The sequence below is a fragment of the Pyrgilauda ruficollis genome, unplaced genomic scaffold (genome assembly GCF_017590135.1).
Source record: "Pyrgilauda ruficollis isolate IOZ18807 unplaced genomic scaffold, ASM1759013v1 scaffold217, whole genome shotgun sequence".
Lineage (NCBI taxonomy): Eukaryota > Metazoa > Chordata > Aves > Passeriformes > Passeridae > Pyrgilauda > Pyrgilauda ruficollis.
Window position 1 is genome coordinate 275,042 of NW_024521095.1, and position 27,513 is coordinate 302,554.

The following is a 27,513-nucleotide window of genomic DNA, read 5'->3' on the forward strand; positions in this document are numbered from 1 at the left end:
CTGCAGCACAGGGTGGGGAGACTTCTCCTACTCTGTGTGTGTGTGTGTGTGTGTGTGTGTGTGTGTGTAATTCCTCTGTCTGTCAGATGGCTCTCAGTCTGGATGAATGCACATCAAAACACATCTTCAGGCACACCCAGGTCTTCAGGCCCATCTCAGCACAAACAAAGAGAACTTACAGCAAAATCTAAATAAAATATGTAATATTTTTGGCCAAAGCACTGTCCTGTGGTCACACTGGGCTGGTATTTTCTATTAAAGCGGGATTTTCACATGCAAGAACTTGCCATAGTCTCCTTTCATGATTATGTCAGCTTCCAGTTTCTTTTCCCCTCTATCAGCTTGGCCAGGAAGCCCAAAGTAATCAAATTCCTCAGTGCCTTCCATTTGACAGCCTCCTCTTCCCCTGACATTCAGAAATGCTGAGGGGGGAGGTATTTTGAGCTGCACCAAATGTGTAGCTGGAAATGCCAAGCGAAACACTGCTGTAGTTCTGATGTGTGATGCACAAAGACCTTTGCTTTGGGAGATGTTTCAAAATTAAACACAGTGGCCAGGCTAACTCGTAACTGTTTATTGTAAATCACTCAAGAGTTTACACATCATTAATGGCAAAATAACACTTTTAAAACACCTGCTGGATGAAAGACAGAATAAAGACAACTCTTTTATATTATATGGCATCATTTGAAAAACAAGAAACGGAACAAAAAAGAAACCATTTTATTTTTTTCCCCACTTTTGCATCTTTCCTGAAAATATCTGGGCCTGAGTCTCAGTTATCTTGAGATCTCTGCCTTGCCCAGGGTGTGGGGCTGTGTGTCTGGGAAGCAGGCACTCCCTCTCCGAGGGGCAAGGCAGTGACATTCTTTATAAATGAAAATCATGCCCTCTATCTTCAAAAGTGCTCCAGTGCTGACAGTATAAAGCCTCTCTCCTGCACTGGCTAACATCTAACACAAAGGGGGCTATATGTCCCATTAAATCCACATGCCTTTTTTTTAAAGAATTTTTTCCTTTTTTTCCTTTTTTTTTTTTTTTTTTTTTTTTTTTTTTTTAAATAAGCAAGGCAACTGTTAAAATTCAGAAGCTACATAACTGTCTTTATATTTTGCTCAGAAACCAATGGATGTTGCATGCAGTTGAAATATTAGTACAGGCTCTGACTTAGATAAAGGTCAGTCTTCTAAGACCCACTAGTCAAAGGCAGAAAAAGAAATTAAGAGGCCTCTTGTGCAAAAGGAGCTAAAATATGCATGCATCGATGGCCATGACTGATCAGAATATGACTTAGGTCTCCAAACATTGAAACCAAAGCTTTATTTGGCTTAAGACATGGTTGAGCTCTATACATTTACAACTACAATGTATATGTGACAACAAAGGAACCATCTCAATATAGCATCAGTTGGTATTTTGGCCTGTATAGAGATTAATCTTCAACACAAAAGCCTGCTCAGCAATAAATGGTTTTCATATTTAGCAAAGACAGCAGTGCACTGGGCTGGCTAACAGGGCTAACAAAAAGAAGAAAGCAGGTTTCCAAACTAATATCTAACTAAACTGAGGGTGATTTTCCACCTTGGACATACTGTTTTTCATCAGTGGTGTTACTGTCCTTTCCGTGAGTATGCAGCTGACACAGCACACTGGGCCCTGCCCCATCCCCCCGAAAGATGCGCCTCAAAACCTTACTGGATTAGCAGTAGGAACAAAAATCTCCCCTAACTGCACTTGGAAAGGACAGCTAGTTCCTTCAACCTGCCAACATTTACCACGAACAAGCAAATTACAACAAATCTCAGACATGAACTACAGTGACTAAAATCAAATCCCTCTCCCGCTTAACTGCAATATTAAATAATATATAACATTTTTACACTTAATAGTCTTAAGTTTGGACATAAGACAGCTAATTAGGAAAGGAAAAAAAAAAGGCTGTGGCTGAATCAATTCCCAGGGAACTAATTCAGCCCAACCAATCCGAAACAAAAAAATAATTCTACCCAGAGGTAAATCCACCACAGGCACGGGGTTGCGCGCACACCCAGCCAGCCACGCGGACAGCAGCGCCGGCACAGTGAAGCGTCACTCCTCAGGCACTGCCATCTCCAGTCCTTTCCTTGCGAGCCTGGATCATCTCCTTTGGAGCCTGCTTGCGGTCAGTGACCAACCCCAGCCAAAACATGAAGTCAATGAACCAGGTGGTGGGGTTGAACTTCAGGCCCAGCTCACTGGCTGAGTAGTCAAACGGGAAGGTGTGGTGGTAGTTGTGGAAACCCTCACCTGGAAAACAGAGAGGAAGTTTGAAGACCACATGGCTGGCACTTTTGTCAACACAGGAACACACTAAGGCAGGACCCTCCAACACCCATTGCCCAAGTCTTGCATCTGTTGGAGGTTATGCTCCTTCCCAGCAGGAAGGGACATGTCCCACACCTTATGCTCAGGGAAGAAAACCAGAAGTGCTCCAAGAAGGGAGACACACTACTGAGTCAGAAGTGGGGTCCCTCACTTCTGCTGCACTATCTGCTGAGCAGAGCTTGCTGCTGAGTGCTAACACGTCCCTTCCCAGAGACCACATGGTGTTATTTCAGCGTGGGCACCATCAGTAGAACATGGGCACCTTCCTCTAGGATGCTCAAGCTCTGGCCTCCTCCAAACCCTGGCTCCAAGCAGTGTCCAGCTGCAGGCACCCAGAGGCCCCACCAGGGTGAAAGAGGATGGGACATCACCCTGAGCTGGCAGAGCTGTGCCCAGGGCTGCAGCACTCACCGATGGCTCCCAGGGTGACCAGGGTGTTCTGCCTGGGGTTGATGTTCTTGTCATAGGGGCGGTTGCCATACATGTGGGCGGCGCTGTTGACCAGCCAGGTGACGTTCAGGGAGATGGTGTAGCGCAGGATGGAGGCCAGGAAGTAGGCGTTCCACAGGCTCTCGCCCCACAGGTACCACGGCACGACGGTGGGGATCACGAAGCACATCAGCACAACTGAGCTCTTGTAATACCTGCAGGTGTTACGAGGGGAAAAGGAATGCAAAGTAAGACCCGTCTTGTTCGTCCCCCTATGACAGGTTTAAAATAGGCCCCTGCTTTTGTTGAGTTTTCTGGAAGGGATGAGGAAAAATAGAGTTTGGATTTATTAGACAGTCATTAAGACTTTGCATTCCCTGAAAGTCTTTCAGACAGGAAGAACTGTAATTTTTATTTGACAAAAGCTTTCAATTAAGATCCACAGAGGACTGGAAAAATGCTAATATTAGCAGTATTTTTGAAAGGAAAGAAGTTTTCATGAACACAGTTCTCATCTGTAACACATGAGCTAGTTTTGATCATCTTGTGCACGAAATAAATCAACCTCTTGCCTTGCAAGTTCTTTGCTTGATGTATTTTGTTGTTGTTTGGAGGCTGTGCCTCACATCCTGGACTCCAGAAGAAGATCTGCAGCTCAACAGCAACCACCAGCCACGGTGAAGAGGGCATTCCTCAGCTTTCTCATAGAACTCAATTCTCACTTACCTGAGCTAAGGCCTTCCAAGCAAACAAGTTCCCTTTCTTTGCTCCACCAAAGATAACAAGTAATTTCCCACTCATATGACTGACTTCTGATAAGGTCAGAAGTCTGACCTTATCAGACTCTCATCAGTTCAAGGCCAGGATTTAAGAAGAGCTGGAAGAGAAAAATACTTTCCACTCCAGAAAACTCCTTCAAAGTTCAAAGCCTGTACCACTCTGGGGATATAGAATAAAATATGAGAACAGCTTATCAGGCATCAATTAAAAATATCCTGCCAGATGGAAGCAGCCCAGACCAAGGTCTTTGATGAAGACATGAAGTCTCCCATCTGAACAAGCATCAGAGTACATTGTCTTCCTCTGACTGAAACATCCATCTTGGAGTGAGAAACCTCACCTGGAGTGCAGGGAAATCAATGCCTCAGCACATGCCTGGGGAACACCCTTGCTTTCACCACACGAAAACTTTGTCATGGAGACACTTCACCTGTGAGCTCCTCTCTCACATCACTTGCAGGATTATTGCTCCCTGATTCACAGAGGGTAGGTTTTGCTGTCAATCGTGCCTGGAGCACTACTATGATTTCAACTGAAGTGATGTGGTTTTAAACTGAGTGAGTGGTGCTTCGTCCACAACTCAGCAGCACCACTAAATTCAGCAAAGCTAACAATTTGGCCGTAAAACAAAACCTGACAAGAAGGATTTATTATGATTCTTAGTGCCTGCTAGTTTTTCGACGCTGTCAAAAAAAACCCAACACTGCAACCTTAGCAACGTAGAAAGGAGAAATCCAAATTCTAAGTCCTAAATCCAAATCCAGAGCAAAGGCATTTGCTAAGACAACTTTCCTGCAGAAAACACACTTCTTCACCAGACAACCTTTGCAGCATGACCAAAGCAGTAAAGCCTGCTTCTCGTGGGATGCTGTTGTCTTGGAAAAGGTAATAGCCAAGAGGAGCTGCAGCAAACTGCAAGGGAGCTGTTGCAAAAAGGCACTGCCAACTGAGGAACCAATGAAAGCAACCATACGTGGAGGGAAATATTCCTCAGTCCTGGAAGATTTCCATTACAAGAGTAATTTTTCTGCCTTAGAGAATTCTGTATGCTAGCAGAAAAAAACTCTAATTTTTAGACTTAACTGACTGCTTCCCTCACTCAGAAAATACACACAAATGGCCTTAAGCAGTTTTCCAAAGTGCCTGGATGAAATGCTTGCAAGCAGAAAGTCTTCTTGTGCCTAAAACACAGGTACTCACATAGAGCATAAAGGATGTTGCTCAATTCCCAGCTCTCACAGACTGTGTAGCAAACTGAGCTAGGACTGTGCTAATTCCCAATACAGATAATTAATCCTGTATAGAATGGCAGTCTTGGGAGAGGTGGCACTCGGTCTGCACTGGCCCAGGGGGGCCAGAAATGACTCTGCAGAGTGAAATGTGCACTTCTGTGTTAAGGCAATTAGTGATTGCAGAGTTTGCTCCTGTGATCAAAGAAGAAGGCCAAGATCCGAGCAACTTCTGCCACAGCTGTTTTCATAACCAGCCCTGGCTTTTTGGGAAAGCAGAGGCTCAAGCACAGGGTTCACTGCTTGTGCCACAGAGGATAGTCAGCAAGTGTCAGCCACATGGGAACAGTGGGGGCCAGAGGAACGACATCCCAGCACCTACAGTCACAGTGGCAGGGATATCTCAGGGAAGAAAAGGGAAAGACGAAAACAAGGAATGAGCCACAGCCAGACCGCCAGGCGGGAGGATCTCTCCACGCCCACCTCACAGTAGGGCCCAGCGCTGGCACTTACTTTCTTTGGAACCTGACGACAGGGTCATCGAGCAGGTCAGTGAAATCCAGTTTCCTGCCCTTCTCGATGACGTCCCGGTGCTTGCGCACGAAGAGCCAGCCGATGTGGGAGAAGAAGAAGCCCCGGCGGGCGTTGTGCGGGTCTGCGTCCGTCTCCGAGTACTTGTGGTGCACGCGGTGGTCTCGGCTCCACTCGTAGATGTCGTTCTGCTCAAAAATTACAGTGGGGTCAGAGGAGAGAGGCGAGGCACTGCCAGGACTTCCAGTCCTCCCACATATGGTAACAGCAGCAAGCCCCTCTCTGACGCTCCTAAAAAAGTTTGTTGGGAGTTACCATCATCCATGGTAAAACCACGTTTTAAAACCATGTTAGTCAACATGGAAAACTACGTTGACTAAAAACTGATGGGAGTTACCATCATCAGTGTGCCCTGGGTGTTTGAGAATGGTCTGCAGGGACTGGGTACATGCATGTTTACACTGTTATTTTAAGACTGTGCTATGGGGAACCTTGTATATTTATTTTCAGTGGACTACTGTACAGAGGCTCTCAGTTCTGGCATCCTCTTTCTCAGCTGGTTGCAGCTCGTGCCCTCCAGGCACAAACACAGCCCTGAAAATGGGACAGAGCTTGTGGATCACTACAACCACTGTGGTGAACAACACGACACTGAAATGCCCTATGGCTGTAAATGGAATCATGTGGACTGCAGGGAGGAAGGGCTGGACCACAATATCACACTTGGATCCATAAAGAGAGATCTTCTGAGTTCACTCAGCCAAAGGGATTTCAGCCTCCCAGTTTGCTCTGCAGGATGCCCAGGCTGGATGCACTGGACCAAAGTGATGGCTTTTGCAGTGGTGCTGAGCTATTAGTGCAGGGCATCGTAAGCACATTCAGCACTTGGAAACCTCAGGCCACACACTCATCTATGAATTTAAGTGCTCAACACCAAAACGTGGAAATGTCAGTTAATGCCCAGATCCACAGGAGGGTGGAACTTTACTCAGAGAGTTCTTAGCAGACGTTGCTAGTTCCATCTCTGCACAGTCAGAAGCAGAAATACCCAAGGCAGGAAAGGCCTGGGTTACTTTTAGGAACAGCACCCACAACCACCAACCACAGCAGCTTTGCTCCCAGGAGAACTGAGCAAACTGATTGCAGTGTCTCTGAAGTAGGAACAGGACACCACCCATCTGGACTGAATACACCACAGGACACAGCAAGCACAGGATAATGAAACTGTGTGTACCCATATTTTGTGGGACAAGAGCCCTGTGCTGAAAGCATTGCAGAAATAATCATTGCTCTGTCTTTCAGCTATCAATGCTTGAGAGAAAGCACTGAGGGGACTCTGGGAACAACTGCAAAGAGCAGCTAAAGAATCCAGCTCAAATGGCTCCTTGTCCAATTTCAGCTCTGCAAAAATGCTCTCTGTCTGCAAGAGCACACCAGGGACAAGAGAGGAGCAAGAGCCTTGGAAAGATCTCAGCTCCACTGCATTCAGTTATGCTCAGCCCTTTCCTGTTGCCATGTAGTGAACACTGTGATGCTGGGAGTGGGCTGGGGACGAGGGGGACATTTTTCTGCAGCACTGACGCATCTAAGCCACTGAGAGAAGGCAGCAAAGATCAGCCTCTTGCCAGTGCTTCAGTGTGCTGCACCTGAACTATCTCACTGCATGAGAAAACAAAGTAAACTGCAAAAAAGCAAAGGAAGTCACCCAAGTCCTCAGTGAGAACACGAGGAGACCTCTACCTTCCTACAGAGAAATCAAAAGGAATGAAAACCTCTACACTGCTTCAAGTGGCTTCAGTGGGAATATCCATATGACTGGAAAATGTCAACATTAAGTAACTTAAAAATAAAACAGGGTTATGCAAGAAGCACACTTAGAAAAGGTCTTCTTTCTTAACCAGAAATAATTTTTCAAGTGAGACTATTGATCAGTTTGTCACAAGAGCACTTGATAAAGTTGTTTGTGGGACAGCAGATAACCAGGAAAAGCAATGATACTGTGAGAAATTAACTTGGCTTTTCATGCCACAGCAGATGCCTGCTGAGCTGGTAAAAAAAAACAAACATAATTCCCCAGATAAAAGGGTTAGGAAGCTGTGAAACAACTGAATTGCATCTAATTAAAACCACAAAAGCTAAGAGGAAATAAAGGCCTGAGGCCAGAACTGTTGACAATAAATACACCTCGAACTGGAGCACAGCATGTGTAAATATTCTCTGAGCATATTATTAGCAACCATTTTTCAAGAACACATCACTTTTGATCAAGTTTTGGGTAAACACAGGGGTAAAATCCCTTCTGAAGCAGAGAGCAACAGCATCATGCTGGGACAGTGATGCAGCCACGAGGTTTCATTAGCAGGTCGCTTAACAAAGCTGCAGACTGAAATGTGCCAATGGCCTGGGCTGTGTGACAGTCTCCATGTGCTGACACAGATTTCCACACCACCCCTCCTGCTGTGTCCAGCACAAACACAGATTGTGCCACAGAGATGACACCAGCACAGCCCAGCTGAGGTGCTGGAACTTAAATGCTGGGAGATCAATAAGGCAGGTATTACCTATGTCTGAAACAGACAAGTGACAGCAAGAAGAGCAGTCTTTCAAAGGTATGAGAGCTTCACTTTAGATTGAGAGAAGAAACACAGCTCAGCATGAGCTGATCACAAAAAAAATCCACACGGCAAAAGTGGCTGCATCTGATGGTATTCCAGAGGAGGTACAGCATGTCACAGCCCAGGCAGCATCAAGCTAAAACTCTACAGCAGTTTCCTTCCCCTGCCCTTCAAGAATTCTCAATGTTTCCTCCTCATTTAGCATCCAGGGATGCTGTATGCATCTTCAGTGCTGCCTCTTCCTCCCACAGCCAACGTGAAGGAGATGGACCTGAAAACTCATCACTCACTGTCTGCTTGTGGTGGTGGCAACAGCCTTTACAGGCAGTGGATGTCATGGTAATTAGGAGCAGGCTTCAGATTTAAAGTGGGCAATTTGGCCTTTCATCCTATTTCTGATATGAAGGGCACAAAGGTGGCGTGAAGTTACTTTGAAGTACTTCCCTGTCTCAGAATCCCAGTGTCCTCAGACAAAAGCAGTGACGAGTACAATGCAGCTGAGAGCGAAATCCATAGCAACAGGGGAGCAGAATGCAATGAAATCCCTGTGTGCAGGCTCACTGCAAACAGCTCTGCACATTCATTTAAATTACTTGTGAAAGATAAGATCAGCTGTGTAACAGGGAGACAGTACCAGGGGCTTCTCAAAACTCCAAACAGTTGTTTAACACACTGAGCAAAGGGCTTGTGACGCTCTCCAAGGAACCAAGCAGCAGATGGAAAACGGTTCAGAATAAAGAAAGGCTGTAGTCAAAATGGACACATTTCCATTTTCAGGCAAAAGCATTGTACCCTTTGTAATGTGTAGAGGGGCTAACTAATTAATTCTTTCCACCTTAAAAAAGAAAAGAACCAAAGATGATAAATGACAAGTACAGAGGTAGATAAAGGGACACTTCTCATTCTCTGTCAAGGCAAATGAACAAAAAGTCAACCAACCAGATTGAAAGGAAAAAGATGAAAAATTAGGGCACAAGACATACATGGTACTCAGTGCCACAAGGGGTTATGGCAGCCAAACTCAATAAGTTTAATTTTAGTACAGGTAAGTTTAATTTTAGTGCAGGTTCTTATCTCTATCCTTGCCAGTCAGAAGAGGAACCAAATTCACACTGAGAAGATCCTGGTTCAGGGCTAACTCCTACAACCAGCTGGGTGTTACACAAGTGTTTCTGTGGTCTAGGACTGCCTACCAGCAAGTACAGAGCTAGTAACACACTTCTTCACAAACGTATTTGAATTTGGCTGGTGAAAAACACTGCATAAAACAGAGATAAATTAAGAATGTGGAAGGGTGCCTGCTCTCCTTTCTGGGCCCAGTCTCCAACTGCCTGGATGAACAGACTCTTGGTTACACAGACACATTTGAATCAAGTTGGCCCTTATAAAAGTCTCCACATTGTCCTGTGAAGTGTGGGGCCTGAGCTGTGCCACAGATCAGCTGCTGGGGTGCTGAGCCTCTGATTTGGTCACGTTCAGCTTGGTCCTTATGCAATTATTGCTCCTGGTCTGCCTAGTGCACATTGGTACGTGGGTGGTGAGAGGGGCTCTGCATCCCCTGAGCCAGCAGCATGTGTTACAGCAAATAAATGTCTTTCTGCCAGTTTTTTTTTTCTTTCTTTTGCTGTCTCTAAGCTGAGGGGATCCCTGCACAGCAGAGAGAGCTACCTGGAGGCCGAGAATCTGAAGAAGCATCACAAGCTCACCTGGAAAGCCATGGAGTTAGCTGCAGCCAGAAAGATCCTCAAAGGCAGCTTGGCTTTGTAGGAGCGGTGGCTCCACAGGCGATGTGCGCCGGCTGTCACGCCCAGAGCCGTCATCAGGAAACAGAAATATGCTGAAAGACACAAAACCAAAACACAGGGTGTGCCATGGTGCCTACTGACATTACTTGTGCTCTCTGTGGTGTGAGGATGCTCCTTGCCCTGCCTGCCAACGCCTGCCGGGTGGCTCACGAGACGAGGCTGGGCAGACAGGAGGTGAGGCTCTCAGCCCACCTCTGCCTCACAAACTTTTTGTCTGAAGAGGACAGGCTTGTTTTGCAAGTGAAAAATTAAAACAAGAGCAGATTCAAACATTAAAGAATATTACAGGACAATTTCAAATCGATTTACACCATCTGCAGCAATGTGCTGTTTAGCCAGGGCTCCCTGCCACCCTACACACACAGACATGTTTTGGTTAAAGCAGACTATTTCCAATACCCAAGCAGAGTTGCCAGAACAAATAGCAAAAATAAGATCCCCAAAAAGGGGTTTTGTACTTGTGTCTGCACAAGAGTCTGTCCACCAGGGAACCCTGTTAGACAAGCAGTGGCTTGACAGGAATTCATATTCTGCTTTTCCTGGTATGTAATGTAAAACATTTGTCTTTGCAAAAAGAAAACAAATGTATATGTAGGTGTGTGTCTACTGTGTCCCTCTATGAACTCCCAGCTCACAGTGCTTGAAATTGCAGCATCTGAGAGAAAATAGAATGGAAACATATTTGGGAAAATAACAGCAACCATATTTCATGTTGATTGTCACCCCTGCAGACTGAAGAAGCAAATGGACTTTTTCCACTCTGCTGGTGGATTCATCAAAAACATATTTACCCAAACTGCTTGCCATTATGTCTATGGCCAAAATTCCTGTCATCTCCTGTACAGCAAACCAAAGCCTTTCTCACAAGATGTAGCAGACAGCTGGAGTCAGAATGACTTCAGAATGATCTTTACTGGAGTCCCAGTAAAGATGATGCCTCTCTAAAACCTGCTTTGGGTGCCATCACTGAAGAGACAATTCTGATTTTCAGCAAGCTGAGTGCTCATGGTACTCCCAGAAAAGGCTCATTTGTGCAGTTATGCTGAGTCCATTGAAGTCTATAATGAAATTAAAATTTCTACTTACCTGAAAAGAGCTACAGGAATGAACTAAAACCATGCATTCTCTCTGCACATTATCTATAGACACTGCTGAATTTACAGATTACTCTCAGATCAGTAAAAATGCTGGCATCACAACTCCTCACACTCCAATCTCCACAGCAGAGTTCCAGTTCTTGCATATGCCTTGTTAGAGCAAGGATTTGGACTTCTATGAAATTAGGGAAAACCTATCCTACCATTTGCTGTGTGTGATGTTGAGCTGTGCAGAAACATCACTAAATAAAGCCTTCCAAATCACTCAAATTGTGGGAACAGATCTGTGACACAAAGAATACTGACATTATCCAGCTAACATGAAAATATTAAGGTTAGAGTCCTGAATCATTACAAGAACATGTTTTCTGTGGGCTTTATGACTGGTTAACCTCCTGCTAGTCATGGGCTGAAATCTCCCATCTTCAGCAGTTTCTTTGCTTCCCTTAAAGTACAAGGGGGCTTTTCTCCCACTTCAAAGCAACCAATCATTTAATCAACAAGTGCTTCTCAAGGGCACCCACCCATCTTAATCATGAATGATTGCTTAAGAATGAAAGATAAATTAAGGTAAAAGTAAAGGTAAGGTAAAGTGAGAGACGTGACATTAGGGTTGATTTCACCTCCCTTCTCTTTCCTGTGTAAGAAGGAGGCTGTGTTGTAGCTAACAGACCATATGGAATATCTGCACTGAACACAATCAGGGACAAGCCTCTCAAGCCTTTCCAGCCCCCCAGGGACTTGCCAGCCCCAGCCCACTGCTGCAGTGCTCAAGTGATCAAGGAAACAGCTGGGGCTCATACCCACGCACCATGCCTATTTTTTGGCTTTGCAGAGGAGGAATCACAAGAGCAGGAATCTTCCCAATATAAATCCCAAGGGTTGAAACATCCCCAGAAACAAACAAACAAAATTACCCAGGAGGTTCAGTGTCAGAGCAGAAAAAAATCCTGTCAGACAAATGCACTGCTTGGTGATAGCAAGTTTTGTGATTCTTACAGCAATTAAGGTGCCGAAAAATAATATTTGACCACTAATTCCCAATGTATAAATAGCCAAGATGACAAATATTTGCCATGTAAGGAACAGGTCTCAAGCTCTCCTTTGCAGAATAAATTAGGATCTCAAACCAAAAATCAGACTACCAACCATATGATTATATATTAATGATGCACAGGTACAGTACCTGTATGAGAAGATACTGCTTGCTTACCTGTCCCATTTTTGGGGATAGGAGTGTGTGTAGGGGGTGAACATGTCAGTGAAGCACAGAAGGATTACAACTGAAAACACCCTCTCAGAAATGTAGCTAAATGGGTTTCCCAAGTAATAAAGAGTAAATAATATTTATGGCAGAAAAAAGGGGAAAAAAATAAAGCCACAAGAAAAGTACCAATTAACAACCTGGAATTCAAACAATTAATGCTATATTTCTTTTTCATTTAGTGGGACACCTAATGTACAAAGAGGAAATTTGTAAAATAGCCAGATGTGTCCTCTGCATGTTCTGCTAAGGTCTAGACAGGAGCATTTCTGATCAGCTCACTTGACAGAGCACAGCATAAGCAAAACAATTCAGAACTGGAACAGAGGGAGAATCACTTAAAAGAGGGAACAAGGAGGAAGAGAGGGAAGAGAAAACAGCAGGTAAACCTGTGCAAAAGGACAAAAGAGAGACCCAGAGCACGGGGACAGGGTGAGGATGCAAGAGAGACACGACACAGGAGGTTAAAGTACTGTGCAGGCAGGGAGCTGTTGGGTTGCTAGGCTTCCAGTACACTGTGCCTGTGCACAGATGCTATTTATGGGAACTTGCCAGAATCAATAGGCAGAAGATTTTTATTCAACATTCTTATTAATGACCTGAAACAAAGGCAAACAGCATACTAATTACAACAGTGGATGATGCTATATTTGGAGCAGCAGTGAGAGAGCTAAAAAAACACAGGAAGGATCCATGCAGGAAGAGGGAAAGAAGGGTTCAAAGTAAAGACAAAGCAAAGTAATGTAGACTGGGGAGCAGTAATTGGAGACAGGGATCTGTGATGAGGATGAGAAACTCGGGGAAGCAGGAGCCTGAAAGGAAGATCACCAACAGTTCATAAAATATTCCCAGTGGGCCGTATGATAAGGCAGCATGATATCAGTGTGATTTTGAAAAGCAGGCACAGAGGTATCATCTCACTGTCAGACAGAAGCAATGAAAACCACACCAGGTAAATAATTTTAAAATGGATGGCAAATCAACAACATCAAACATTTGAACCACCTTTTTCAGAACAACTCATTATGCCCATGTCTGGATTTCCAGAAAAGCTTTACTAAGCCCAGTGCCAAACTGAAAATCTCAGTATCCAGGGAAATGGCTTCCTATGAAGATATGGGGAGATGTTGCCACAGCCTATATCTACAGGCATCAGGAAATCATCCTCTGATCTTAGTGGTTGCTTAAATTGGAGCAGATCTCACCTCCCGAAAATTTAAATTCTGTTTTCTGCTAAATATCAAAATTAAAACTTCTTCTGTTTCTGAAACCTGAAACCACACTAGAAAGATATGTATTTATTGTTTGTGAATCCAGCACATTACAGATTGATTTTGACTTTTATCTCATTATTAAAAAAACCAAATCAACCAAAAGAAGATGCTCAGCAAACACTGGGTTCACTCTGCATATCTGAACAGATAATTCTTGCTCCTGAAAGCGAGGGGATGACTGGCCATCCTTGTTCAGCACAGATGACAAGGAGACACTGTGGGATAGCAACTATCCACACGTTACCAATGTCAAACATAACCCAGTTACATGGAGCAAATCACAGTAATCTCAGAGGGACCATACCTCAGACAGGAAAACAGGAGCAGTGAAACAAAATGAACTGCACCTTCACAATAGCACTACTGTCAACACACAAATCATCTTTAAAACAGAATAATATCACACAGCTGTTCCCATGGGGTGGCAGCACACGGAGCCTGGCACCAGCTCACACCAGTGGCACTGATCCCTGTGCGTGGATGGCAGGGACAGGAGGGACAGCAGGACTGGAGCAGGGAAGGGATCAGCTCTTCACAGACTCACTGCAGGCATCTCTCTCCCATGTGGCTCCCAGTTCCTTCAGAGGGACTTCAACAACCACAGCAAGGTTGCTCTCTGAGCCTGGCACATACCTGCAGAGCCACCATCCTCACAGTTTGCTCTCTGTGAGGTGTTCCAAACACAGAGCCACCACAGCCCTATTTTCTGAACACACTTTGGGACCAGGCAACTTCTGCGAAGCTTTGAGCTGGTTTGCATGTCTCAGCATGCAAGAAACTTTTTTCTGGTCCTGGAGCAGATTTGGTTTTAAGTCAAGTGATGACACATCTTACAGCAGCCAGGACTGGAGTGTATGACATCAATGCCAGCAAGCAGGGAAGAAATTCCCAGCCTCTCCAGTACCAACAATGGGGAAAACATGTGGGGGAGAGTGCTCACCCCTTCAAACAAGAGAGACGGCAGGCTGTGTGAGATCAGAGCAGTGGCTCACCTAGCCACATATGTTCTTCTGACAGGGGTAAGGGGAGTTGCTATGCAGAGGAGACTGAGTAAAAGAAGAATTTAAAAATTAATTTAAAAGAAAAAAAAAAAAGACAACATAGGCCAGTTATTTTGCACTAGCACTGCCTGCACACTTCAAGTGGTGTGGACTTCAAGATGTGACATTTTGCACAGAGAGTACATTAAAAGTAATTACCAAGGCAAGTAATTACTGGAGGCTGTCCCAGAATTGTTATCACACTTGCTCTGACCAGGAGGGTGACAGACCTTGGGTCAGGATAGCCACCAAGGGTCAGGGCCTTGGTTTTATGTCTTGTTCTGAGGACATCAGCCCCATTCACTCCTGTGCTGGCTGCTGCCAACCCCCTGATGCAAAGGCCTGCTCAGAACCAACCCACAGCATTATTTTGTACGTGCTCAGGGAGCTGCTCCTTCAGCAGTGTCTGCACCCTCCAGCTGCTATTTTGGAAAAACCTCTGCTCTTCTACTGCCATCTTTTTGGGGACAGCTTCAGAAGCACACAGCACTCTGTTCAGACGGAGGTCCCACTGCCGGGTGAGACACTCCCAACACTGTTTAGCCTAGAAGGTCTGACACATTCCCAGGCCCAGCCTGAACTTACATTCAGAAAAACCTTATTCATTTTTACAAACACACTCTGTGTCCAGCAGTTCAAGGATCAGCAGGCAAGAACCCATGGATACAGGAAGGAGTAATTTCCTCAGATGTGAATTCTAATCACGCTAATGGTAAAGGAAGCACATCTTTTGCTTGGGGAATTAAAATTAACACATGCAAGAGCTGTGCTTCACCTGTAGACATCTGTTACCTCTTCAACAAGAGGGCAGCTGGAGACAGCTGACCTTAAAATGCTGTTCATGATGAAGACATCTTGTGACATGACACCATTTGGTGGAAATTCTCTCTCCACAGTAGCCAGCAAAGTCTCAAGCAAGCTACTGAGAAATGTTCATCTTAGCACAGGCCTTTTTTCTCCCCTGCATGTAAAAGGATAACACAACTTGACTCACTTGTATAAAAAAAAAAACAAACCAAAACTATTTGAGGATTAAAAATTACAGGAATGGACATGAAACTTTTGTCTGTTTCCACACTAGCATCCACCTGTGCTTATTCAATCACATAAAAAATTGCTTGTTAGGGAATTTTACTAACCAAATGAGTCAAACCCAAAATCTTCCATTATGCTGCAAGAACTGCATGAAACATACAAACAGCAAGTTGCTCAAGCACAAACATACAAAACTGACTGGCTGCCATAAATATGTAACACTCCTGTAACTTCCAGTGGTGATTTTTTCCTTTCTAAAAATTAAATTACATTTGCATATCCTGTATGTGCCTTCTCCTCCTCACTTGGGTTTTGCTGTTATTCAGTGGCAGATTTAGGACTAATATCACCAAACCAGGGAAAGTACTTCCAGTAGTGCTGAGTGATGCCTAACTTCATTCCCTCTGAAATTCAGGGCAACACTGTCACCCATTTCAGCAGCTGCACCATGCCTGGTCTCTTCTGAACTCCTAAGAGATCCTCCACTTCACTACACACACAGAGGTAGAAGATTCTCTTCTGATTCAACATCAGGGCTCAGACCACAAATGCAGCTGACAATTTTGTGGTGTCTCGTGTGCTCTTTAATGTTTTCATTAGATAATGTCAAATTTGGGGATACACTTTCTTAAAATGCCATGTCTGCCCTCAGAATGGAAAGTTTTCCTACACCAAACAGTCTTTCCAAACACCTCAGTTAAAAATGCTAGCTGATGTCACACACTGCACCAGTGGGAGGGTCAGGGTCACCATGCAGCATTCTTAGATATCAAGTCCCCAGTACAGATCTGTACTGCTAAACTCCAGGGAAACCTTGGCGATCTCTTCCTCCACAGCAAAGAGACACCAGGCAGCAGTAACATATCATTTAACTTGCAGCATCCTACTAAAAAAAAAAGCCTTATTTCCTAACTTGGAACTACATTTATTAAGGAGGAAGAAATTTTCACTGTAGTCCCTAAATTGCTGCCAAGAAGCGATGCAGAATTAGTGCTCTGGCCCTGGGGTCTCTGGGAAGGAAACACTGTTCTGCTAGCCAGCCCTCTGCTCACTGAGCCCTGCTAACTATCAAAGGCTGGCATCCAAAGCTCCTTGGGCTGGATTCAAGTGAGCAAATGAGAATTAAAAAGCACTGGCGTGCAGCAGCACCAATTCCCTGGGCCACCCACCATTCGGGTCATGCCAGCTCTCACGGGGAGCCGTGCTTCCCTGTGGAGAGCAAACATGCAAAATCCCAGGCCAGAAAGTTTCATCTAAAATTAGATCTACACATCCTCTGTGCTACTCTGAATTGAGCCAAGAGAGACAGAGACAAGAGGAAGCACATCAAAGGCAAAGGGGAAGCAGAGTTTCAGAGCTGCAGAGAAGATGATTTCTGATGATGCCCTGCTCCTGCCCCTCTGTACCGTGGTGGAGCTCCAGGAGAAGCCATCTATCACATCCCCTTGGCCCTGCCACTACCAGCTCATGAAATCCAGGCTGCCTCTGCCTGGATGCACATGCCTGCGTGTGCATTTTCAGGAACATTCCCCAGAGCCAGCACTTTTGGCTGAGTATACAAAAGACTTTATTCCAGTTGGAATAGCAGAAATGTTCATATTGACAGCTGCAGCCAATGTGACATAAATAAAGCCAATAGAGCAATGGAAATCGTGGCTGACAGTGAGTATTCCAACCAATGCTAAATAGAACTCCCCTAGGAAGGAAATACAGATTCCCTGAACTCACCAGCAGCTGAAGATTGCCTTAAGATGTCGAACAGCTTGCATATATTTTTAGATCAAAAGAGAAGGCTGGAAGATGCTTTGGCTTCTCTGAAATTTTTGATGCCTATGTGTAGCCTGTCTCAGCTCAGCTGGGTCCTGCGTCATCACAAAACCATGGGCAGATTTCACTCCTCTCCTAGTGACCTCACTGCTGTCCTCAATCCACACAGACTCGGGCTCTGGTGGGTTTTAAGTGCTCTATAAATGCCAGAATAAATGCCAATTTTACCTCTTTTTTTCAGGGACAGAGTAAAAAAATAGCATGGTTAAGCCATTAGCACAGCACCCCAGAGCCTTGCGTTCAGCAGGCAGCTCTGCCCTGAGGAAGAAGGTTTAGTTATTGTTATGTTATTGCTTAACATCCCTGTCCAAAGCCAAAGCTTACCCTGTGCAGAACCAGGTACATGACAGGGAAATGCCCTGCTCTGACCCAGTGCCCTCCCCGTGACCACCAAAGCAGAGATCTCATGGGTTTGACTTTTCAGGACTTCACAGTCCAGATGATGCTTCCTTCTGTATCACTGCACCTTGCCTAGCTGTTTTGTGTCTGCTCCACTTGTATGCTATCAGCTGCTGTACCTCTTCCTCCCCCTTCCAAAACCAAACAGAGCTCAGAGCAAAACCTGTTGCAAGAAAATGGTTCTTCCAACTTTCTCTGCTGGCAGTTTTAGCCTCAGAGCTGGGCTGCAAGGGCTAAACCTCATGAAAATCAGAAGGCACAAGCCCCCTGCACCCAACAGGTCGGTTAGCCAGAGCTGTCAGGTTGGAGGATGGGGCAAGGTGCATCCTGCACCTTGTATGTGTGCAGGATGATGCTCCCCAGGGGCACTCACCAGATTATTGCTCCCCACACTGCCCCAGTGACTCCTCACTGTGTCCCTCCAGCACAAACAGCCCTGCCCCAGGCCAGCTCTGCTCCTCCAGTGAACTCTAGCACTCAGAACATCATCTGAGACACCACTGTCCAAAAATGTCTTGAGAAAGATCCTCCAAAAATCCCCTGCTGTTGAGGACCAAGAGGGATGGCAGGCACACGATTCCCCATGCCAGCATCACAAACAGCCTTCCCCTCTGTTTCACATCAGCTTTGCTTTACTTAGCACAGTAATTGTTAATGTTTCACTCTCCAGTGGGGCAGCACATTTTATTGTTAGCCTACACTGTAAAAATAAAATCTGATTACAAGAAATTGCTTGGCTTACATGATGACATCAGTGTTAGTTACAGGTGCAGCTGTGACTGCAGGGAGGGTAGGTGGAGTGGCAGAGATGAGGAGCCACACTAAATTCAATGCAGTAAGCCCCTTGAGACTTCTGCAGAGAAGTCCATCCTGACTCATCCACTGAAACTCCTCAGAGGCTGCATTCTGCCATCCCCACCTGCACACATAACCAAAGATAAAAAACTAGAGTCTGAAATCCCTGATGATTCCCAGAGCTGCCTGAACCAGCTCAGGGACAGGAGGACCATGGCTAAAGAAGGTACTTCATGCTTTTGTGGCCTTTGGCTGGGCTTTTGTGGTCTTTGGCTGGGCTTTTGTGTGTTTGCCACAGCCAGCTCTGAGGGTGCCAACAAACCTTCTCTTCAAGGGGCTGCTTCATAGGGATGCCTCTCCCAAGCCCACAATATCAGGGGCAGCCCAAATGCCAACAATCCTGCCAAATTCAGACAGGTTTTCTATCTTTGCTGGATCCAGCTGTCATCTCTGTCCTCATCACACAAGATCAGAGGGAGTGCTTGAGGTTCTTATGGCTTGGCTGGTCAGAGCAGCGCAGCAGTGCTTTGTGCTGGGTGAACATCCCAATATCAAGCACACACATTTTTATTGCTCACTCATCCATTCCCACTGCAGGAACTCCTCAGGAGTGCCTTGAACCCACTCCTGAGAGCAACAGGACCAAAGGACCATCACACACCCCCAGGGCTCAGCACACACACGGAACTTTTTCCCCATTCCTGTGCTGACAGTGACCATGTGATGTGCAGCACACAGGACAGAGGGAAACAACACAGGAGCACCACCAATGCACTGGGGATGAAATCAGGATAAGGAACAAAAACACATACTTACAGCTGAACATTGGTCAGACAAGGCCTTAAGGAACCACCTCCAGCAACAGTTAAACAAGAGAGGAGTGAACAGTGGGGAAGGGAAAACATCCAACAGGCAGGACTGTCCTCAGCAGGAGATCACCTCAGAGCAGGATTCTGGAACAGACCCAGGGACACTCTGTGACTGTATCCATCCATACCTATTCCATAAGCAGGCTGCCCAGGGAAGTGGTGGAGTCTCCATCCCTGGGTGGATTTAAAAGATGCACAGTTGTAGTACTTAGGGACACGGTTTAGTTGTGGACTTGGCAGTGTAGGCTAATGGTTGGTTTTGATGATCTTAGAGGTTTTTTCCAACCCAAGTGATTCTGTGATGCTATTCTATCTGTGCACTATGTGAGGGCATGTTCCCAGTTTTACCATGGACACAGAGCTCAGTCCATTCCCAGAAATGTTACAGCCACCCCCAGATCTGGGGCCCATGCCATTTTCAAGGAGAGAAACACTGAGACAAGACTTTGTTCTTCTCAGAGATGATGGGAGTTCAGCTCTTGATGCCAGGAGGGAAAAAGAAGTCAAGAATTTGGCTATTCAGAGTGACAGCTGTATATATATGTATGTATATATATATACAGCTGTATATATATATGTATGTATATATAACTATGCTTTCAAATGGGCCAGGGGAGGAAAAGCCAGTCCAAAACCTCTCTGGAGACAAGGAGGGCTACTCCCCTGGGCAGATGTGCATCTCAGAGATGCAATTAACGTTTGGATGCTCCACTTCCTCTCCACTCATCATCTAGTGGACCAGCTGCTGCCTTTGAACTGCTGAAAGCATGGTGGAGCTGGGTGCTGATGGACAACAAGGCCAGCCTCCTGTATTCCACAGAAACTTCCCAGAGCTGCTCTCTGCTCATGGCTGGGACTGTTCTGGGAGCCAGCAAACAGGAGATCACTGTGGGGACTAAGGTGAAAAAAGGTCCTTCTGCTCATTAAGCCCTTCCCACCAAGTATCCAAGATGAATGCATTTGTTCCCTATTTCCAACCCAAAACCTCACCTACAGAAATCACCTGAGCACAACCACTGTCCAGGCCACAGGGGAGCATAAGCACTCTCCAGAGTGGCAGCAGGAGTGACAGAGAAGTTTCCATCAAATGTCTCAATTTCACTGAGTGTGAAACAGAGACAATATTTCCACTCCCCTTCATCCACAGAGGTAGCAAGGGGAACTCCCCTGGGGCTAGGATTTTTTTATTTACAGCTGTCTGGCTGTGCGTAGGAATGGTTTGGAACTAAAGCCAGTTAATAACCAGAAAGCCAGTAGGTGGCACTCAAGAATATCCAAGACTCTGGAACCATGCAGGACCAATAAAACTTGGCATCTGCAGTGCACAACAGCAACCTGTGCCTCATTACATAGGCGTGCTGCCTATCAGCAGCCTGAGAAAAAGGCGATAACCCGAAGTGCTAAGACCAAAATTGCTTTAATCTCTTTTATTGAAGGGATCCAGGCATCCCAGGCAGGATCTAGGGATCCCAGGCAGGTCCAGGCATCCCAGGCAGGGTCCAGACTCTTGCCTGGGAGCAGCTTGCATCTCAGCAGGGGTGCAGCTGGGCAGCACCGCTGCTCTGTCTGCACTCCCAGACAGACAGACAGCACAGGGGAAAGCTGAGGATAAGCATGGCAAAGAGCCCACCACGGCTGAACATGAACAATCTGGAGCTCTCAGGAGCACTAAAACATCTTCTAAACGCTGCTAAAACAACAGCAGCAAGCCTCCCTTCCCATTTGAGCACCATTAGGGCAAGGCCATCCTCCTTGCCAACCTCAGGCTCTGGCAAGGCACAGCAGCGTGGGACATCCACTCCTCCCTCAAGCAGCTCTGCCAAACACAGCCAGGTGATTTGGGATGCTTGCGCAGGTTTTTAAAGGTGTTTCAGCAGCCTGAAATGAAAGTTTTTGAAACAGGTAAACAGCGCAATCTCTTTTGTGGCGTCTCTATTTCCTAAAATTAATTTGGCTACTTCACGTGCTTCCTCATGAGCTGAGAAGACCAAAGAGCACCTTTTTCCAAACAAAATCAGAGACCATCACGTGATCCCCCAGATGAAGTCTTTAAGAAATTATCCTGAGCCCACCAAAAGAAACTGTGAGCAGCTGTTAGCACGGGGCCCTGCAGTGAAACATGCTGGTACTTCCCTCTGTACAAGGATTTCAGAGTTTTTTAGTTTGTATTCCTAAATCAGACAAAACTCACTGGGAATGCCACAGGGTGGACCTGGCTGGAGCAAGGTTTCTGGATAAGAAGCATCATTTAATGGCATGTTACTGTCATAGGTGACCTCTGGAAGGTGGTGCAGCATGTCCAGCCCAAAAGAGGACATCAGTGAGCCACAGCCCCAGCTGGCCACCAGCACCTCTTTGCACAAGTTCCTTCCTGGAAAATCTGCATGCTTGGCCCAGCCAGCCCCACCAGCAGCGAGCTGCTCAGTTCCTCCTGGGAGGATGGTGATGCCTCCCCTTCAAACCCCCGTGGTGCTGAGCACCAGGGGGAAGGCAGCAGGGTCTTCTCCACTCACCCCCGCACTAAACCACAAGTCAGGCTGGCAAAGAGCAAGGCAAGGGAGCTCCCAGGGAGCCCGGGCTGTCGCAGCAGGGGACATTCCACATCCACTCAGCAGGTTCCATGGCTGTCCCAGGGGCACAGCCCGGGGCTGCTCAGTGCCTCGCACACACCATCTGCTGCCTCTCCGGTCAAGGCAGCTCCCAGCTCATGGAAAATTTTGACATGAGTAATTTCATTGTTTTTGTTCAGCTTGGACTGAAATCAAATTCCACAGAGACACTGGGATGGCCCTGAAAGCCTATGTCTTAACCAGCTTATCTGTACATCCCTTGAAAGATAACCCAATTCCCGGTTCTGCAGCAATTCACATCCCCAGTTCTGCAGCACCCAGTGCTGTTTGGGATCCCTCGTGCAGCCCTAGCTCCACGTGGGGTGCGGGAAGCTGCAGCACGGGCCTCGAGGTGCTGGTGCGGGAGGCAGCGGGAACAGAGGAGCACAGATAATCCTGAGTAAACAACCAGCTGAGCCTTCCTTGGCAGCGCTTTCCCATTGTCTATTATGTACAGCTGGACAAATGTCAATAAATTACCAATGGAAATGAGCCCTGCCGAGCAGGCAGCTTGGCTTGAGCAGCTGTTTTCTAGGTGGCACAGTGGCATTTCAGCTCCACTTTGCAATCGCTGCTGCATCACCTGCCTCCGGGGGTGGGAAGGGAAGGAGCTGAAATGCCACTGAGGGTTTGTACCTGGCCTCCCTCAGGGGAGAACACAATGAGAGGTGCGTATCTTGGGGGAGGAGAAGTAAAAAGCCAAGCAGGCAGTGGTGAGTCATGGGAAGCTGTGGCTTCCTGCCAGACACCACGGAGGTCACAGCCAGCACTGGCATCCCACTCCCAGCACACTTGTTCCTGCAGCTTATCCATGGGGGAGCAGTGGTGGGGAACATGGAGCAGAGCTTGCACAGGATCACTGAGTGCCAGGAAAGCTTGGGAAGAGAAAGAAAACCACAGAGGGATGCATGAAAGGCTGCAGCTCCTCCATCTGCACCCTTCAGCGTACACACATCCCTGCACTACCTGACACTACTCTCGTACCCACCATCCAAGTTTGCCAGCGTGCCAGCCAGGCTCCGAAGGCTGGCTGGCAGCCAGCGCCCACAGAAAGGCAGTCTCACAGCTGATCTGCACAAGGAAGAGATGTGGAGAACTGGGGAGGGCGAGGGACACGTCTGATTGACACCTATTCCTCCCAACACAACCTCCCCGGTTGCCTCCTTCCACACTGAAGCGAGGTGGGTTTGTCAACTTCAGCAAGAGCCACCCTTTTTGATCTACCCTGAGTCGCTCAGAGGGATCTCACAAACAGGTCACCAGTGTGACAGCAAGCTAATTTGTCTGACATATTCTGCAGGAGAGTGTGTATTTTCATGTTGCTCAGCACCTCTGAGGGGAGCAGAGCTGGCAGCAGCCAGATGTGAGAGTGGCACGCAGTGTCCAGGACAGCTGGAGCCAGCACTCTCACTCCCTGCTGTGGAGCCCCTGTAAAAACCACCCACCAAACTCCCATAAAAACTCTGTGGTCTGCTCTAGGGTGGCTGTTAAAAATAATTATGTCAAGAAATGAGAGGCTCTCACTTTCAGAAGGAAAGGCATTAAGCTGCAAAGTCACTGAGAACTGTTTATTATGTAGCATCTGTTTAATCTCCACCAGGAAAAAAATACCTCGGAGGATGGAGGGTTGAATTGGTAATTCCATCCTTTGCCTCCAGCCTCAGGGATTTTTGTAATTAAGCACAGTGAAATCAGAGATGATTTCAAATTGTCTTCTTGGAAAAGCAAAACAGAAAAAGAAAGCCCACCTGCCTGCACACAACAGGACCTAAAAGGGTAGAAAGCAGACCACAGGCTGTGCATTCCAGCCACACAGCTCCCACAGGCTCTCCTGGTCTCCCTGATCGCCCAGCTGTGGCCAAGATAAACTACGAAATCAGCCTGAACACAACCGGGAATAGGGAGGCCAGAGGAGTAGTGCTTACAGAAGGAAACTATGCAAAACACAACCACCCCACAAACTCTTCTGGTCATGAGCAAGCCGGGAGGATTGTGCAAACCAGGCTGCCAGTCAAATGCAGGTGCCCTCCAGGGACCCAGAAACTGAGGACAGTAATTGATGGAAAGATTCATTTCCCAACTGCAAGCAGCAATGATGGCAATTTCAGGGGGATTAAGACTGAATATCAAAAGCTGAACCTGTGAAAAAGAGATTTAGGACTTCTCCAAACAGAAGGAATAAGCCTGACTTCTAAAGCATTTAGCTGGGGCTTCTGAAGAGTCACCTCGACAGTAATGGTGGCAGCCTAACAATCCAAATCCCATATCTGTGAGTTCCTGCAGCAGAGACCCTTCTTTCCTCTGTATAAAAGAATCCCAGGCTGTTATGTCCTCCACTTACCTCAAAGCAGGGTATTTATCCAAGAAATTGCATCAGCTGTAAGCAGCACTCAAGTTTTTACCCTCTTGGCCACCGAGATTTATATGAATCAATATACAGTTCTGCCTGCTGAACAGTGATGCTGACATTCACTATCTATTTGGTCTCACAAACCCTGACAAGCCTTGCACAGTACTGCAGTGCTTCTATGTAGCATTTCTCCCGGCATCATTCTTCTGTGGAGAAAAGAGGACCTCACCACTGTAGGATGGAAGAAAAGATGCTGCATTTCATATTCTCTCCCCAAACCGAATCCTTGGCTTTTCACGGTGAGCAGGATAGGCGCTGCAAGCCATCTCCCCTCAGAAAGCACAGCCTGCTGTGTCTGTGCCAGCACCTTATAGCTCTTACTCGACTTTCACATCTTCCCTAATGGAAATTTCTTATCACCTTCCCCAAGAAACAAACGAGGAGCTGATTTTCTACTCCCAACCGGAGCAGAAAACCGTGGGTGTTCAGAAAGTAACGCGGTGAAACAGCAAAGGGACGGCCAGCGCGTCCTCCCTCAGACCTTTAGACCGAAACACCAGCGCTTGACTGGGCTTTTTTAACCAAAAAACCTGACAAACGTAACCGGAGGGGGAGCGCCTCCTGTTTCTACAGCAACCGAGGGCCCGGCGCGGCGCTGGCAATGGCATCCCGGGAGCGGCCGGTGGGGGGGCTGGGAACAAAAGCCACCGCGCCAGTAAACAGGGCAGGGACACGGGGAACCGAGAGGCGCCCGTGCCCGGGATCCCGCCGCCGGCCGCCCCCGCCCCACCTGTAGCGCACCCCGGCACTCACCCCAGAGCAGGGTGAGGATGTGCGCCCGCGGCACCAGGCTAAGCGCGTAGACGGCGCCCAGGTGCAGCAGCCCCATGAGCACCACGTTGCGCCAGACGATGGCGCTGCCGCCGCTCCCCGGCTGCCCGAGACAAAGGCTCCAGTGGGGACTGATTCTGGAAGGTCGTGCCACCCAAGTAAAAGATGCCGCTGGCGCTAGCGGGAGCAGGTGTTGGAGAGGTGCTGGGTAAAGTTTCCTGCCTGGGAGTGACAAGGTGGGCGCTGAACCCAAGCGCTCGGGCTGGCAGCAAGCTGTGGGCAGCGCGCACCCGAACGGAGAGCTGCCTCGCTTGGTGTTTACCCCGTCCCAGCGCGGATGGAGCGGCTTTGTTTTAGCGCTCAGCGGTGGTTTCGGGGGGCTGCCGGCCCCTGTGTCCCCGCCGTGCTGCCGCGACCTCCCGCCGCCAGCTGTGCAGCGGGAGAGAAGGAGAGAAAGGATCCCGGGGCGCCGGGCTGGCAGTGGCAGGTTCAGCGGTGGCACAAGGGTGGCCCGGAGGAACGGCAGGCGGAAAGCAGCTCCCGGGTACTAGTGAGGTGCTTCACCTGCCGCGGGGCAAGAACATCCTGCACAAGCAGCATACAAAGGGTTTAAGTCATTAGGTGGGAACCTGGCACTGATTCCAGATAAAACGTTTGCCTGTGATGCATTTTGTTTGGTGCTGAATGCTCCTGGGAGGAATGGAGGGAAGGAGGGCCGGCAGCACTCCGCCCTGGCTGGGACCAGATTTTACATGATTTACAGCTTGCCATGTCCTTCACTTGCTGCACCAGGACTGCAGAAAAGGTGATTTAACTTGCACTGTGCTTTCCTGCCCTGACCTCCTCCATGTGCCCAAGGTCAATTCTCAGGCTTATTTCAAGTGTACCTACTACTGATCTAATAGGTGTTACTCGTCTTCTGGTTTGGACTCTGCAATCTGATGTTTGGGGCAGGCAGGAGAGAAGACTCCATCCTTTAATGATTTTTCCACGTCTCAGTGCCTGAGAGCAGGAAGAAGCCCCCACACCACACAGAAGGAACCTACACAGCCCAAGCTCACCTCTGCACACCACGGGCAGGATGCCCTGAGTGTTTAAGGCAGGAATGTCGGGGTTCAAGGTGGATGAAATGGAAATGCTACCAGGCAGCAAAGAAGTACAGAGACCCAGGGAGCACATCTCTCTGAAAAGGCAGGATGTAACTGTTCATCCTGACCTGGTTTTGCAGATTGTTAAAGCATGGCACAGGATAGATGTCAGTCTTGTATGCTTGTGCAGATGCAAGTGGCACTGAAGCCTGCTAGCTGCCTTCCGCACCCTGGCAAGAAGCAAACACATACAAATTGCTTTGCCAGATTCCAGCTAATTCAAGTCACTGAGGAACACATCTGTGAAGGTTCCCTCTGTGAGCCTTTGAACACAATACTGTAAGTTTCATACCCCACATTTGTCTCTAGCTCCCAGCAGTTTGCTTACAGAGTAGCCAAGGCAGCAGGGAAAGCAGGTGAACAAAGATGACTTGAGAGATGCTCTGCTGTGGCCACAGGTCCTCTGGGTGTAGGGAGTGCTGATGCTTAGGGTGACACTGTCAGGTAACTTGTGTGAAGGAGAAGTCCTTATGTCCCTCTCCAAGTGAAGCTGGCTGCATGCAGAGAAAGCTTGGCAAGTGCAGCAGCAAAACTGTCAAGGGGGATATTATGTGGTACCCAACCCAGATGGCTCCAGAGCAGTCCCTAATGCTCAGGGAGTTGCCGGTCCTGATGGAGGAGCAGAGGAAGCCCAAGGCAGACCTAAGTATCCCCCCTGAGAATGTCATTGCACAGTGTCATTCCTCATGTGTGGAGCCCATCACTGTTCCCCTGCTCCCAGAAATCACTGCTTGGGCAGTGGCAACTCAGTGACAGCACCAGCATTTGTCCCAGGATCACTGCAGTGGCTGTGGGAAGCAGCATATTTTGCGACATGATGCTGTAAAAACATCTACTCTTTTGAATAAAGGTACCTGGCTGCACAAATCATAATGTCAGGACTATATGTCGCAGAGAGAGGTCTGGACTTTCAGATTAAGGCCTTGCCAGTTCCCAGAAATGCAAAGAAAAGATTTTGCAAATCTGAATCCTACTTCCCTAGGTAAAAAAAATAATATGGGAAAACATTCAGTAAGCCAGAATTGCCTAGAGAAAAAAAACCTGGGGAGCTGCAACCAAAACAGCAACAGAGTTAAAGGACATTTTCTCAATAAACATTTCTGAGTTCATATTTTTAAAAGTGAAGGATCTTCAAGTCTGGGAAAGGGAAGAAAAAAAAAAAAAAAAAAAAAAAAAAAAAAAAAAAAAAAAAAAAAAAAGGGGGGGGGTTTTAAAGATTTGG

The 27,513-nt window shown here is 47.1% G+C and overlaps 1 protein-coding gene across 1 annotated transcript; it reads right to left on the bottom strand.

Annotated features, from left to right (window-relative positions):
- Positions 1–559: 559 nt before the first annotated feature.
- SCD5 (stearoyl-CoA desaturase 5) lies at positions 560–26,322 on the bottom strand. The gene is made up of 6 exons (XM_041468325.1): positions 26,205–26,322; positions 25,126–25,320; positions 9,655–9,785; positions 5,316–5,521; positions 2,776–3,008; positions 560–2,286 (listed from the first exon to the last, which is right to left on the bottom strand). Exons 1-6 carry the CDS (start codon positions 26,320–26,322, stop codon positions 2,096–2,098), a joined length of 1,074 nt encoding a protein of 357 aa, XP_041324259.1. The 3' UTR covers positions 560–2,095.
- Positions 26,323–27,513: the final 1,191 nt, after the last annotated feature.

Coding starts and splice junctions, on each gene's coding strand:
- SCD5 (XM_041468325.1), bottom strand. CDS start 26,322: ATGTGCTCCCTGGGTCTCTGTACTTCTTTGCTGCCTGGTAGCATTTCC. Junction 25,321..26,204: donor CCTGCCCGTGGTGTGCAGAG/GTGAGCTTGGGC, acceptor TGCTCCCGCTAG/CGCCAGCGGCATCTTTTACT. Junction 9,786..25,125: donor CATCCTCACCCTGCTCTGGG/GTGAGTGCCGGG, acceptor TGTGTCTTTCAG/CATATTTCTGTTTCCTGATG.